Raw genomic sequence first — 15078 nt, 5'->3', positions numbered from 1 at the left:
CACTCATCAGATCTGAGTGTACAGTTCATGTGACCTGGTAAAAGGTGGGTGGCGCGAGGCAGTTTGGTGGAAGAAAACATTTTCTAGAAAATCTCAATGAATCTCACAACTGACCATTGGCTAAAATATTTTAAATATGTGGTTAATATCTGTATAAGAGATTTGATAACAGAGAGTGAGGAAATTACCAGAGGGTGAGAGAAATGGAGAGTTCACCGAAACAGAAAAGGATTTCAGTGAAGATTGTGTCTTCAACAGGTGGCCTCAAGCTACAAGTGATAGTTGAATTAGAGACACTGCCATGTTGTTTGAAATATGGTTGTGGCTGTTTCAATTCCATTGTCAAGACCCGCCTACAAGTGTCATGAGCCGTGTAGCTGGTTTCTATTCAGTGCCCTGTTTTATGGTCCAGACAGAACCAGAGTCATAAACGTGGACTACAGATGAGTCCGTTTGCTTCTGTGTTTGTCCGTGAGTGTATCGTATGCCTCATTTTGATTCAGATGCAAAACCTGGAAAACTTGCAGAACGTGTGTCTTTGTGGTTTGTCTTGGAGTGATTCAGAGAACTGCTTTATTTTTTGGTGAGGAAAATTTTGGGCCATGTATTTCATCCCAAATGTGTGATTTTTCTTTTTAAAACTTAATTAATATAGTATCTCCTTCTGCAAACTAAAATATTTCCCCCTCGGGTACATGTGTGTACAGTCATCTTATACAATTGCAGGAAGTAAAAAAGTAATACAATTTTTCTTCCAATGTGAAGTTGTCAAAACAAAAAACTGATAAATATTAGTATTATTGGGCTATTGGGTTATGTATTGTGTGGCCAATACTTTATATAAAAACAAATGACATCTTAAGATCTAGGGTTTTAGCCTTCTCACATCTTTAATGATCAATGAAATGTCAAATTCAAATGTAGACTATTGAAAATAAAGTCCAAAAATGCATTTTTAGGTCTCTCCTTTGACTCTAAGTTGTTTAACCTCCAAATAGTTCATCATAAGCCAAAAGAGAAATTCCAGTGAATCTCACAACTGTTCCATTTTCGCTTGTGTCAAGTGAGGAAATTCAATTCAGTTCAAAATATTTAAAAGATACAAATTACATACAAGTTCCTGAGCCAGACACAGCAGAGCAAAGGCTACAGAGTCAGAAAGACTGTCAAGTCAGAAAAGTGGTTGTCAACCAGGGGCCGTACTGGAAAATGTCTGCAAACATTTCTGGTTGTCACAACTTGGAGGTTGAGGTAGTGTCTGAATCAAGTAGGAAGAGGTCAGAGATGCTACAACACACAGGACAGGCCCCCACAAAAAAGCATTGTCCAGCCCCAAATGTCACTAGTGCCAAATTGAGGCACCCTGGGTTGGACTGTGAGTTAGACCAGTGGTGCCCCTTTGATGAGTAAATTTATTTCCCATTGACTCTTCAGGATTTAAATAGCAGTGAATTCTACCTAAATACAAACTGACAGTACAACTTACCTTCGAGTGGCTTCAACAAATCCCACCATAAACCATACAGAGCTCTTTTTTTCCATTAGTTCTGTGGTTTAATAAGAGTATTGCTCTGTGGAGCAGCTCTAGAGTTTTAAAATTAAAATTTAGTCAGAGAATAAGATAAGTTGTTTATATGCACATATACAAACATAACAAAAGCAGTGAAAAGCAGTGAAGCACAGCCCACCCTATCTTGAACAAGTTGTGTTTTTTGTTCTTGAGATATAATTGACACCTCAGATTAGCTTCAGGTATTTAATATAATGATTCAGTATCTGTATATATTGTACAATGATAGCCACAATAAATCTCATTAACCATCCATCACCACATATAATAATAAATTTATTTTCTTGTGATGATGACTTTTAAGATTTACTCTCAGCAACTTTCAGATATGCAGCATATTTTATTAAGTATAGTTATCACGCTGTACATTACATCCCCAGGACTTTTTTAAATCTCATAACTGGAAGTTTGTACCTTTTGACTGCCTTCACCCATTTTTGTCCACCTCTTACCCCAACCCCTGGCAATACTAATCTGTTCTCTGTATTTGCCAGTTTAGTTTTGTTTGTTTGTTTAGATTCCACATATATGTGAGTATTCATCTTTCTCTATCTGACTAATTTCACTTAGCATAATGCCCTTATAGTCCATTTATGTTGTCACAAATTGCAATATGTCCTTTTCATGGCTAAATAATATTCCATCAGACATATGTATATGTGTGTGTGTATACATGCATACATATATGTATCACTTTTTTCTCATTCATTCATTGATCTCTAATAATGTAAATGTGCAAAGATCAAGCTCTTTTCACGTGTTCTGTTATTTGACCACTTTTCAGGACTGAATCTTTAGTCATCACAACTGTCGTTGAGAAAAGAAGCATCCATGTGACTTTTGGGATGGGGATACATCCTTCCATGGTTAAACCTCCTGTTTAAGAGCAGTTCATTGAGGCACTGATAAATTATAGACATTCATGTGTAGTGATGGAGGAGCATGTAGGTTTCTTTTCCTTACAACTGAGGGAGATGCTCACACTGGAACCTAGTTAGAGGTAAAGCCAAGCAGCTGATCTCAGAAAAGGGTGGAATCCAATCAGAATCAGCTGAAGGAAAGAGAGAGCTACTTAGAAATTTCAAGGGAAGCTGATGTTCTTGAGTGTTCTTGCCCTCCACAAATGAGATTATGTTCCTAGGTGGGAAATGAAGCCAGACAGTCAGGTCAATTTCATAAAAAGTGCATCAGGTTGGAAAGGTTAAAGGACCAGATAAGACAATTATCTGTGGCGGGATGACTGGGTAGAAAGAGGATGGCTCATTCAAGGTGCTGCAGGGATGACTTCCAGACGCCTGGAGCTTGCTGTGCTGTCGCAAAGCCAAGAGCAGATTCAAAGGGACTGAGTCATAGCCGGCATCCGTCGGGGTGGGTTCTTGCCTGACCTGGGGTTGGTTTGCCTCGGGAGGTGGTATGTTTCATATCACTGGAGGGGTTAAAATTCAGGAACTTTGCCCTGAGGATCCAGACTTTGAGAGAGAGGATGGAATGGGTGGTCCTAAAGGAGTCCTCTTGGTTCTGTTGGGAATTCTGAGGGTGGGGGTGAAGGTGATGGCCCAGACTGAGGCCTGGTGTGCTTGCTCATCCTTATTCAACTACCTCAGGCCTGCATCAGCCACCATCTCTAACTTGCCAACTCTTTCACAGTGGCTCAGATATCGCCATCATTAAAACAGCACCATGGATCGTTTGTGTTGGGAGAAGAGCCTAATGTTGGAACCCTGAGTTTGTGACTTGTTTTAGTTCTCACCACAATTTTGTGACTCTGTCGTTTGAAAAGTCAGATGACTCAGTGGTGTTATGTAACCTATGACTAGAAGAAACAATAAGGAGTATTCCCAGGACATAGTAAATTTCTCATTTTTTCCCGTGGAAAATGAGTTCACAGAAGACAACCAGTCATTAAATAATAGTCATAACGGTAGTCAAAACAGATGGGGTATAATTTTGTTCAGAGCTATTAAAAAAATCCTCTACTATGTCTCAATCCTTTAGAAAGTTCCCAGGTGAGGATTTACCTTCTAAATGTAGACTTGTGGGTCTTCTTATCCAGTGAATTCAAGCCACCAACAGAAGAGATCAGGAAGAATGGATGAAGTTAGGAGAACTGATGAGCTGAGTATCACTGTTGTGATTTTGTTTCTTATACAGCTTGAATTTGTGGCTTGAGAGTTTGGAGTTCTTAGAAAGTGGTGCTATTCCAGGAGCTTTGCAGAGATATTCTGGGGACAGGCCCCACGGTCTCTAGTGAGAGAATGTGTTCTATTCCCAGGTGCAATTGTAGAATCATTATTCCCTTAACAAAACTGTGGCCTTTTCAGCTAGAATTTTAGTTCCATAATTCAGATGGACTGAAAGCATTTTGGAATGTAACTAGAAAAAATATTTTTAATGTATCAATATAGTATTTTCTAGAAATCCCCTATCCTGGATTAAACAACAGAGGAAGACCTTCCTGCATATATGTAGCATGGGCTTTTAAATTTTTATAGGTGTATGTGTTTTCAGTGAATTTTGAAAATTAGCCAAATTTAAAGTCAATTATAAAGTAGTTGCCTTTGTTCCCAAATTACCTGTGTGATATTTACATTAAGGAAGACTTGATTTTTAAAAGTGTTTGAGAAAGGCCTTCATATATCGTAATACTGTGTGATCATTGTGTATTTACTAACAGCATTATTGAGTGTTTCTCAGTGTCAAGTCCAGAAGTGAAAGACACAGTTTTAGCTCAGTGCTGACACAGTGAGGGCGGCAAACCAGGTGAAGTCAGTATGATGGGCGACATGATGCCGGTGAGCTCAGGGCTCTCTGGGAGGACCAGCACCTCGTGTGGCCGGAGGGCAGCGGGGGTGAGCTGAGCTGGGCAGCCACAGGGGAGTCAGTTAAGAGAACCAGAGGGCAGCCCCGGGGTGGCCAGAGGGAGCAGGTTGTGCAGAAAAAGTTTGAGCAGCTGCAGTTTCTTCCTTAGGGTTATCTGTTCCCCACAGAAAATCAGAAGATCATAAATTTGATTTTGTCATTTTAAATATTGATCAACAATGGGAAAATCTTTTCAAAAGTGATTTTCTTTTCATCATCTTTGCGAAGTCAGGAGTAAGAAAGGGACGAGTTCTGCTGCAACTCAGTACCATCCACAAAGCCTTTAACCTGCTGTAGCTCATGTATGTGGGAAACACTTTTTGCAGTGGTCGCATTTTCCTGGGGTTTTTTTTTTTTGGTTGTATGTTCACAAATGTCTCATCTCTTTGTGTCAACAAACCCTGCTCTTTGAGCTATCCTAAAGGTTCCTAATTCTCCTTTTTCTGTGTGGAATTAGGGAGAATGGAGTAAAAGCTGCAGGATTACTCATTGAACATACTATTTTTCACTTAGTTTCAAATACCATCTTCTCTGTAGATGTAATAAAGAAAGATCAGGGCAAGTTAGACCAAGGATGATTTTCAGTATTCCTTTCAAATTTAATCTTTTATTGACGATTTCCATATTTTACCTATAAATGCTCACTTGGTAAAACAATTAAACTAAAGCGGCAATTCATTCTGGATTTCTGTAGCCAATTTTCTGTTTTAGTTTACATAACTAGAAAGAAACAAGGGACTTAAATTATGTCTTATGTTAAAATTGTCCTTCATATTCAGACCACAAAAGCAAAAACGTTGTTCAATTTTAGTACCCACAAATCATTAATGGAAATGGTCATTTCTGTTTTCTGTTCCATTTTATATTTGATATGTGCTGTTCTTCTATGAAAAGTTAACATAATTTATAAAAGTTATCCTCTTATCTGAGTTCCTCAGTATACTATGATCTTAGCCATCATAGACCATTAGAAAACAATTAATTCCATTTGAATTAAGGGTAAGAGAAAATAAGCTCTTTTTAAAGTGCCAGTCTTAGGCAAGAAAATATATAAGTAAATGATAAAGAAAAAAAAGTTTAAGACCTGGAACCTGATGATGTGGTTCAGTTTCTGGTCTTAACTTCTTTCTAACTCCGGCAAGTTCATTACCTAGTGGCCTTCACTTTCCTTTTCTGTAAAATGTGATTGATAATATCTGCCCTTGTACCCACCCACCCATCACTGGCCTAATTAGACAAGGATTTCATAGCATTTAAGTCTGTAAAAGAACCTCAAAACTAAACATGTTTTACAAATGCTAGTTGTTATGGCAACGACTTACCAATGTCCAATGTATGATTCTTAAGATGAGAGGCAGTGCATATGGGCAGTTTTATTTTACTGAAGATATGTAGCCCAGATGAGTGCATAATAGGTGCTCACCAGATCAGGATACACTTTCCTTCTTCCTCTCAGCCTTTCTTTCCAGCTTTGTTATTTCTCATTTGTCCCCATTTGCTGCTACTCTTTTCTGCTGTTCCATGTACTCTGGAATCCACTGATGCTCCAATTGTTCTTCCTGCATGCACAGGCCCAGGGAGGCAGTTGGAAGTCAACCAACTTTAGTAACTCTCTTCTTAGTTTGGACATTTGATCATATGCACATTCTGATTTCAAATTTCCATGCGCTTAGCACATATATGGATGGATATTGATTTTTTAGGTCTTATATCCTAGAGTAATTTAACTCATTTATAACAGTGGAATTTATTGAGATGCAAATGTTTACCAGTTTTATGAATAAAAATCCATATCATGTTTGTTTTACAACTTTACCTCAGTACTATTTTTTATTTGTATGGTTTTTCACAAAATAATATTAAGCAATTATTTTCCATTTTTATAATAATTTATTAAGTATTCACCACATGCCAACCCTTGACAGAAATGAAATCATTTAATCCTCACAATACTTTGATATATGTCTTATTACTGGCCCATTTTACAGATGAGGAAATCAAGCCACAGAAAGGATGTCAGGAAGCAGGATGTCATCACAGTTAAATATGCAGGATCTTGTCCTGAGTGACTGGGTTGATTTTTGTTCCCCTAATTACTATCCGTGCATCCTTAGACAGATTCGTGGCACTTTGTGTGCTTTAGTTTTATCATCTGTAAAATGGGGAAGTAATGACACATTCTCATAATGCCATGAGGATTGAACAGTCTTTCCTCTGAATGACATTTTAGGTTCTCTTAACCATATGTTCAAAACTCTGCCCACAAATGGTTCTCTTTTCTTTCTTTCCATTATCAGTAATATTTTCAATGAGACAATCCTCCCACAAAATACAAAATACTATTTAATGATTTACTTCCTTATGTTTTGGGGTTCAGTGAACACTAGGGAATCCAAAGACAGGCTCCCTCACATTAGTTTTTGGAGCCTAAGATACATTAGTTCTTCCCTTGAGAACATGATTTCCAATAAAATCCAGTTCCCAGGTTTATTTCATTTCAATTAAAACTACAGCAAGTGCTTTTCAGCACACTGAAAGTGTTACGCCCCAAGTGGCAGGCTTACATGGTACACTTTTTTTTTTATTGTATCTTTACTTGGCTTGAATGTTAGGTTTCCTTTCCACATTGTTAAAAGCACTTAAGAGCTAAAGATATGGCATAAAATTGTTTTATTGCTAGAGATACTAAAAGCGTCCTGGCTTGAAGTAATAAATAGCTTTGTCAAAGTCCTAAGAAAAAGAACAACAAAATGTGGCATGTGATTTGAGTCCCTGTAGAAGAGCTTTTGTCATTGAGAGAATGAGCGTGGATAAATACTGATTGTTTTTTCCGAAAGAATGTTTTCTCATTTCAAAAGTCCACCCTAACTCAGTCTGCTCCCCTCTCTTGACAGGCACCAGCATCTTCACAGTCTACGAGGCTGCGTCCCAGGAAGGCTGGGTGTTCCTCATGTACAGAGCCATTGACAGCTTTCCCCGCTGGCGTTCCTATTTCTACTTCATCACCCTCATTTTCTTCCTCGCATGGCTAGTTAAGGTACTGTAAAAAAATTGTGCTCATCAAGTCTATGCCTTCTGACAGTTTCTTCTGATCTTTTGTTTGTTTTTGGTTGCCCTCACTCCCTCATGCCCAGTCTTTGGTAAATGTGGTTTGTCATTTTCTTTCAGAATGTATTTATTGCTGTCATCATTGAAACATTTGCAGAAATCAGGGTACAGTTTCAACAAATGTGGGGGTCCAGAAGCAGCACTACATCAACAGCCACCACGCAGGTACAGTATCCGGAGATGATGATGTAACTTACTCCTACGTGGCGTAGCCTCTGTACCTGGGCATGGCCCTCCGCAGCACCCGTGGAACTTGATCGAACTTGAGAAAGCCCTGTTATCGTGGGCTTCTCAGACTCACGAGGGAGCTGCTTAAAAATAAAGGTGCAAAGTCCCAAACCTGGAACAACCAAATCAGACTCTCTGGGTGACGGGGCGAGGGCACCTCTGTTTTTAATAGCTCCGTCTGTAGGTTTGATACAAAACTCAGCTTATCATCACATTTATGATGTACCTTTGATTTGATTCTGCTGTCACAAGTCCTCAAACGCAGTTGAAATATAGCAACTGTGGATTTTCCCATTTTGATAAATATTCATGTAATTGAAAACCAACATAATGGCCCTTATGTATAGGCTTAGAATTTTTTGAATGGAAAATTTATTTCATTCAGAACAAACTAATCACAATGTAATAAATTATGAAGACGATGCCTCAAGCCCAAATGTTTGCCTGTGAATTTGAGGAATTACTACATATTCAGAAGGGTTCCTCTATGTGCCCCCAAATTAGAAGTGTCCCAGAATTTGACTAAAAGTAGTATGGCATTTATTACATAAAAGGACAGTTCAGATCAAATGCCTTTGTTTTTATTTTAGATTTTGTTTTGCATGTTTGTTTATTTGGTGTTTAGAAAGAAAGAACAAGTTTATATACCTTCTTCAGCTATGAATCTTTATAAAAGAGAGAGAAAATAAAAATTCCTGAATTGAGAATGAAAATTACTATTTCAAGTTTTAAGATAAATTTAAGTTTATGAATATTTATACAGGTCTGTTAGGACAAAGGTATCTGTGAAAGATCCAAGGCACAAATTTTACTTTGAAAATCTCCAAACTGAACTTTTAATAACTATATTTATATAATTATTACTTTTAAAATAATATATTATTTAAAAATAACTACATTTAATGACTAACAGCTAAAATGCTATTAAACTTGCTAATATTTGGAAAAGCTTTCTGCAGCATCTTTACGATGTTGTGAAAGTTTGAATGGTCTAACCAATTTTTTATAGATGAAATAGTATTAATATTGTTCAGTTTTGTCAAACAGCTATTCAAACTTTTATGAAAGATTTTTTTTTAAGGATCATCTTGGTTATGTCACAGGTGGCATGTAGGAAAACCTTCAAAGAATCCCCCACATCTCGTTTTCATTTCTTCCCTCATCTCTCCTAATAAACTATGAGAAATAATGAAGTTCCAAGTTTATGCTTACATGTCTTTTAAGTAGGGTGACAACCTTATGAAGGTGTGTTTTCCCGTATAGACCTTGATAACTAAATGGAACGTAGAACTATGAACTCTGCACATTCAGTATTCCCAAGAGACACCTAAAATATCTTTAAAACCATATAGTGCTTATTAAGTAACTCTTATTTACAAAACCACAGCTGGAAAAGCGGTGTTTCGAAGAACCACCAAATCAGCCAGCAGTTCTAATAGAAAGTGAAATGTGAAGAGATTGTGAACACAGTTGTACAAAATTGCTTTGATGCAAAATTGTACTTAATCAGGAGGAATAAGTTGGTAATTCAGCGGTAATGCGTCTAGGTATTCAGCAGAGGTAATCACACAGAGAATTGTGAAAAACCTTCATTAAGAAAAATGCTGTGGCTGAGGACCCGGTTGCTAGGCAACTGAAGCTCCTGCAGCAGCCTCTCGGGCTGCCTGGCAACAAGCCGCAAGCCCCGCCCAGCCCCTCGCCAGCCACTCAGCAAGTGGCCCAGATGCTTTTGTGTCTGTAGAAGAGAGAGACGTGGTTTGCTGTGATTCTGTTATGTTTATAAAACCTGACACAACTCCATGCGCAAGGACCTCTCGTTAAATGGTTTAAAACATTAAATCACAAGTTTCTAATTACAATAAAACAGGCTTTCAGGGAATAAAAAAATTATTGTATTGTGAAGCACATAACTTTTCAGAAATGAAGTCAGTTCTTGCTTTCCTCTAGTATGTGGGACATCTGCAGTTGTTCTCTGTAAGTTATCCTCCTAGGAGGGCGAAGAGGGCCCCAGGCACGGTGGCCATGTTGACGCTTCGAAGTCCCTGGACTTCCCAGGAGGGCTGTGTGTGTAGAGAGAAAAATTATACACGTTAAAGGGACAAAGTAGGGGCTTTCCAACACCTTAGGCGGTTCCATGGGAATTGGCTTTGATGTGGACTGCTCAGAGGGAAAGCGGAATCAGTGATGAGAATTCTTTTTTAAAAATAACAAAGCAACATGCCTCCGAGTCACAGCATAGAAACAAATTACAGAAAAAGGAATGCCAAAGGTCTTGTATAAGGAGACCCTAGTAGAGCATGTAGCAGGGAAACAAAAGGAAGAAGGTGTGGGAAATTTCAGATTAGTAATCATTAGTTTGCCCAGACCCTGAAGGAGATGGGGACATTTTTGCCTGCTTACTCATTAGACATAGGTCACTGTTGCCACACGCTCAGTTCTCTGCTGGGTTAAAGCTCAAGAGATTCCTACACCCGGGATATAATAGCCCCTGTGTCAGCCCACAACAAGACCTCGCATACTACCAGTTTTTAGGGGTGTTGCCCCAAAACCTGATGCTGAGATGTGCCGGTGGGCTGGTAGAAATATCCTGGGCATAGTGTATCTCTGGGTCAGACGTAACACTCTCATTCCTTGGACACCTCACCTCAGATACCTGTTGCCAGTCGTGCGGTCTTCTGATCAAGGCTGATTCACCGTAGGGATGAGCTTATCTCACTTGCCTGGAATGGAACTGACAGAACTAAACTTTAGGGCCCGCAAGGCTCCGTTTTTTAAACATACAGTGATAGACACAAGGCAGGCTCCAGTGATCAATATAGACCTCAATTTTATAGACAAATCATGGCCCAATAGGGTCATATTGAGGGTCCGATAAATAAATATTCTGATTGTCTAAAGAGAGAAATCATTTCTGGGTCTGTCATTATCTCTGATTGGGCACACTTGCTGGCCCATGTTTTCTGATACTTACCAGGGTGAAGTTGATAAAAGAACACTTAGGAGTTCTTCCTCCTTTGTAGTTATCAATGAACATTCTCTGAATATGGGTTCGTATAATACCTAAACAAGCTCTGTGTACAAGTGCAGTGCTGGGTTAAAGGGCAAAAAGGCATAGATGAAAAGGCACATGATTGAAAAGAGAAAGCATTTCTCCTCCATGACAAGACTATGTCCAACGAAATGCTACAAGACAATACTTTAGTAAAAATCTGCTAACTGCATTCCAACACCACTGGTTTCCACACGAACATACATCATTAAAATATGTGAGAAAGCAATTCAGTAAAGTCAGTCATCTTAAAAAAAAAAACAGATAATAGTCATTATTACACAAAATAATGAGCATGGGTACTTGACTTGATTTCATCCTTAAATGATATATTCAATGACAGACTCACAAAATGTAATTCTCATTTATGGTTTCCTAAGATAAATACATTATTCCATGTCTGTACTTTCTTATTGGAAGGATTTCACTGTTGTACCATTCTACAATAGCCCTTGACATGGTCAAGATGAGCTTCAAAGAAGGAAAAGAATTAGTCCTTTTTTTTTCAATTTTGGTGGCCTACTGATCCCTTAAAATTTTTCTCACTTTAGAAAGCAGAGAGAACAGATATGGAGGAACAGCTAGCAGCCCCTGCCACACTCCCCTAAGGACTTCAGTCCCCGGGGATTCGTGGCTTTACCTGTCTCACCAACTACCTCCTGTAGCTACGGTTACATTATCCAACCCGAATGTTGTTTTGTAATTCAAGGAACTAAAGAGAAATGCATCCTGTTTGCATTTCCTTCACTTCATTCCATACAAAGAAGTGACCTTGAGAGAACACTTCTACTAACAATTAAATTGATTCATTTGACTTCGGTCTACTGGAAAAAAAAATAATTTAACAGAGAAAATGAGTCTGCTCCTGATGGAAGCCAATATGTGCCCCAGGGATTCTCTCTTTGCACCGTGATAAGACAGAAGAGATGCTTGTACAGAGAGTCTTCAGCTCATGATTGACGGGATTGCCTTTGTCTTTCCTCCTTAAAAGGAGACTCCTAGACATTGACAGCTACTTTAAAAGACTCTTAAACAGGTTTGCATCTCCACAAATGTATGTATTCTCAGAATGAGCCTATTAGTGATGGACGGGCTTGATTCTCCCACTAAACATACCTTTTAAAAATTTATTCTAAAGAGAACTTGAATCCTGTAAATGGACAGCTGAGAAAATCTATTTGTAATTGGCATCTTTGATCTGAGAATCTTTGTGCCCCTCCGTTTTGTCATGTTAAAAATGCATTTATGCCCTGTGAATTTTGCACTTGTCTGTCACCACCTCCCTTATTTTACAGAGGTCAAGTTTTCTTTCTGCAAATGATCCACTGCCTCTGTTACCAGCAGTTTGAAATGACGATTATAAATCCTAGGTAACAGGATCTTTGCATCGTCTCACATTTTCATCAACAATTACCCTTTTGAACACAGGGTCAAACTGACACGAAGACATAAATATGGCAAAGAAAATCTTTATGTATATGAAATTGTGACCTCAGGCAGGAAGAAAGCAGTGAGTGCCTGTAGTTGGTGTCTTTTCTTAGAAAAATAGCAATCTTTAATTCCACCCTATTCCATCCCACTGCCACACACCCCTAAGGTTTTGAAAGAAAATATATATTAATGGGGAGATATTTTTAAGTGATAAATGCCTTTCAGCCTGGTGCAATATTGATGGATAACTAATTTTTAAGGTAGTAGAATATGAGAAAGACAACCTACACATCCAAGAACCTGGGTGTCTAATTCAATGAATGTCAGATTTTAGCATCCTATACTATCCTGAATTTCATCACCTATGTCTTTTAAGCCAAAAAAACCCACTTTTTCCACTTCATAAATATTTACCCAAAATTTCCCCTGAGCAGATTAATTGTGGCCTCCATAAACTAATTCCATGGTCTCTTAAGTGATTTGTCATTCTCCTCTCATTAAAACAGCACCCTCTCTCCCTCTGCTATCTGTGCATTTCTTACATTATTTATCCTGAGAATATTTTTCTGTGAGTTCAGGGAGAAATGTCCACGGAATAAAGATAAAAAATTATCACTCTGTGTAAAAGCTTTGGAATTCTAATTTTCCTTTTCTACTGAGATCTAATATATAGTAATCAGCATAATGGGGAGGAAATACCTACTTTAAAGTCTTGTAGGGAGAATGTTTGGGTAGTTACATGCAGAACATCAGTAGGGAAGAAAGGGCCTGATACCTAGCAAGTGCTCAATTAATGCAAGCGATTACCCGTGTTCTTTTATTATTATTATTCGATTAAGTTTGCAGCAGTAAAATGAACAAAATTGGAATGACTCATGTTCTAAATATAAACCCATAAGGAGACAAATCTTTGATAACATTAAAAAATGTGAAAAGCTGCAGACATCAAGTTAGAGTTTTCAGTGTTTCACAGTAAGTGTCTCTGACTCACCTCCCTCATTGTCTTGAAGATGTTTCACGAAGACGCCGCTGGCGGATGGCAGCTGGTAGCTGTGGATGTCAACAAGCCCCAGGGACGCGCCCCAGCCTGCCTCCAGGTACTGCACCTGCCGTTCCTAAAACCCGTGCCTCCAAGGTCTTTGACTTTTACTTTGTACAAGGAAATCCACAGCTCTCCGAGCTCTAGATCCGCCCCAGTTTGTGGGCAGTATTGGAGTCCATCCTGTATTTGCACGACCTGGCATCGCTGTAGATACGCAGTAGGGATTTGGTGAATTTCTGGTGAATGAATACACACAGGTAATAGGTCAGCGGCAGTGAGTCAACGAAGAGTTTTGTTGTCACCTTAAGCCTTATGACACTGTTCTTCTACAAAGGCCTGAACTGTTTGGGGCAGACAGCTAAGATCACGGTTCGCTGTCTTGAGTCCCTCACATAGTTCCTGGGAAGGAAATACCTTTAATACGTGGGCTTTTGTTCTGCGTCTGCGAGCATTGCAAGCAATGAGAGAGAACAAAGATGCTTCCTTGACAAAATGCAGCTGCAGCAAACAGGAGGCGATGGGCTTGCAGGGGGCCCGGGTCCTGGCAGGTCACCAGAGGATGAACCTGTGAACCTTTTGGACTTGTCTGCTCTGAGCTCCCCACAAAAGCCTAATCAACTCCTTTTCTTTGGTGGCCAAAACCGGCCTCTTCTCCTGCTTTGTCCTCCTTCTCTGCCCCTCCAAATAGCAGTAACTCATTCAAAACAATGTCACATTAACAAAACAATGTCACATTAACAATGGCGAGAACTCCCATGTTGGGAGCAGAGGACTGATTCTTCCTCCTGGAGAATTTTACTTTCTTCACCCCCTTTATTTATTTTTTTAATGGAGATACCGGGGATTGAACCCAGGACCTCCTGCATGCTAAGCATGCGCTCTACCACTGAGCTATACCCTCCCCTCCCCCAGTCTTCACCCTCTTTTTGTTTTCAGTTGCAAATGATCTTCCCACAAAAAGGCTGCTATTTATAGTTTTTCATATGCCCTCCTCCTATAATTTGGGGAAGGGCTGTTCATCTGCTTTGGGATGAGAACACCCCTTCTGTCTTTCTTTTGGATCTTTCTCCAGGTGAGAACTCGTGCATTTTGAGGACTGGTGCCGAAGAAGCAAAATATTGTCCCTGAACCATTACTGTGGCCATTAATCATGTAGCTATTTGTTTCTATCTGTTAAAGAGATGGAGCAGAAAAAGAGGAAGAGCTTACAGTGAATAATGATAATATTATTTTGTGCTTCTCTTTCTGTCATGGATTTGACGCTGACAGCGCCGCCCATAATTCAGCTACTACAACACCTCTGCTGCTCCTCCTGCTGTAAAAGCAGTAACAATGCTTGCAGTAGCAGCTTCTTGCCTAAAAAGTGCTTTGACTTACATTATTAATTAATCCAGCAACTGATACTTACTGACGCAAAGATAGTCCCGAATAAGACAATCAGGACCTCCCCCCTGGAGCTTACAGGGTCCTTCAGGGTGTGGGAATAAAAACCAACATCCAGCTAGCAGTTACAGGTGTGATGGGTGTTTTGAAGAATTAACACAGGATGCTATGAGAGAGTGTAACCTGTGAGTCCTTTCTCCTCATCTGAGAGATCAGGGGAAGTCCTCCTGAGGTGGTGGTATTTAAACCGTGACCAAGAGAATGAGGCAGGGAGCGAGTAAGGATGAGGCTCAGTACAGCCCTGTGGTGTAGACAGACCGGCATGCTCTGTTGGCCTTTTGTAGACAAGAAAGTGGAGATGCAGAGGGCCATGCGAGCCTCCTGAAGGTGCACCTCAACCAAAAGGAG

At 39.4% G+C, this 15078-nt stretch overlaps 1 protein-coding gene across 2 annotated transcripts in view; it reads left to right on the top strand.

Annotated features, from left to right (window-relative positions):
* The window catches only part of NALCN (sodium leak channel, non-selective), a 258985-nt gene that overhangs the window by 78914 nt on the left and 164993 nt on the right, over window positions 1–15078 (top strand). For both annotated transcript variants that reach the window (XM_072976491.1, XM_072976492.1), the window contains 3 exons: window positions 7324–7466; window positions 7598–7702; window positions 13256–13342. In XM_072976491.1, coding sequence (XP_072832592.1) covers window positions 7324–7466; window positions 7598–7702; window positions 13256–13342 — 335 coding nt within the window. The remainder of the gene's footprint in view (window positions 1–7323; window positions 7467–7597; window positions 7703–13255; window positions 13343–15078) is intronic.

This window comes from Vicugna pacos, chromosome 14, assembly GCF_048564905.1.
Source record: "Vicugna pacos chromosome 14, VicPac4, whole genome shotgun sequence".
NCBI lineage: Eukaryota > Metazoa > Chordata > Mammalia > Artiodactyla > Camelidae > Vicugna > Vicugna pacos.
Note: the sequence above shows the minus strand (reverse complement) of the source record. Positions and strands in the feature narration are given on the sequence as shown.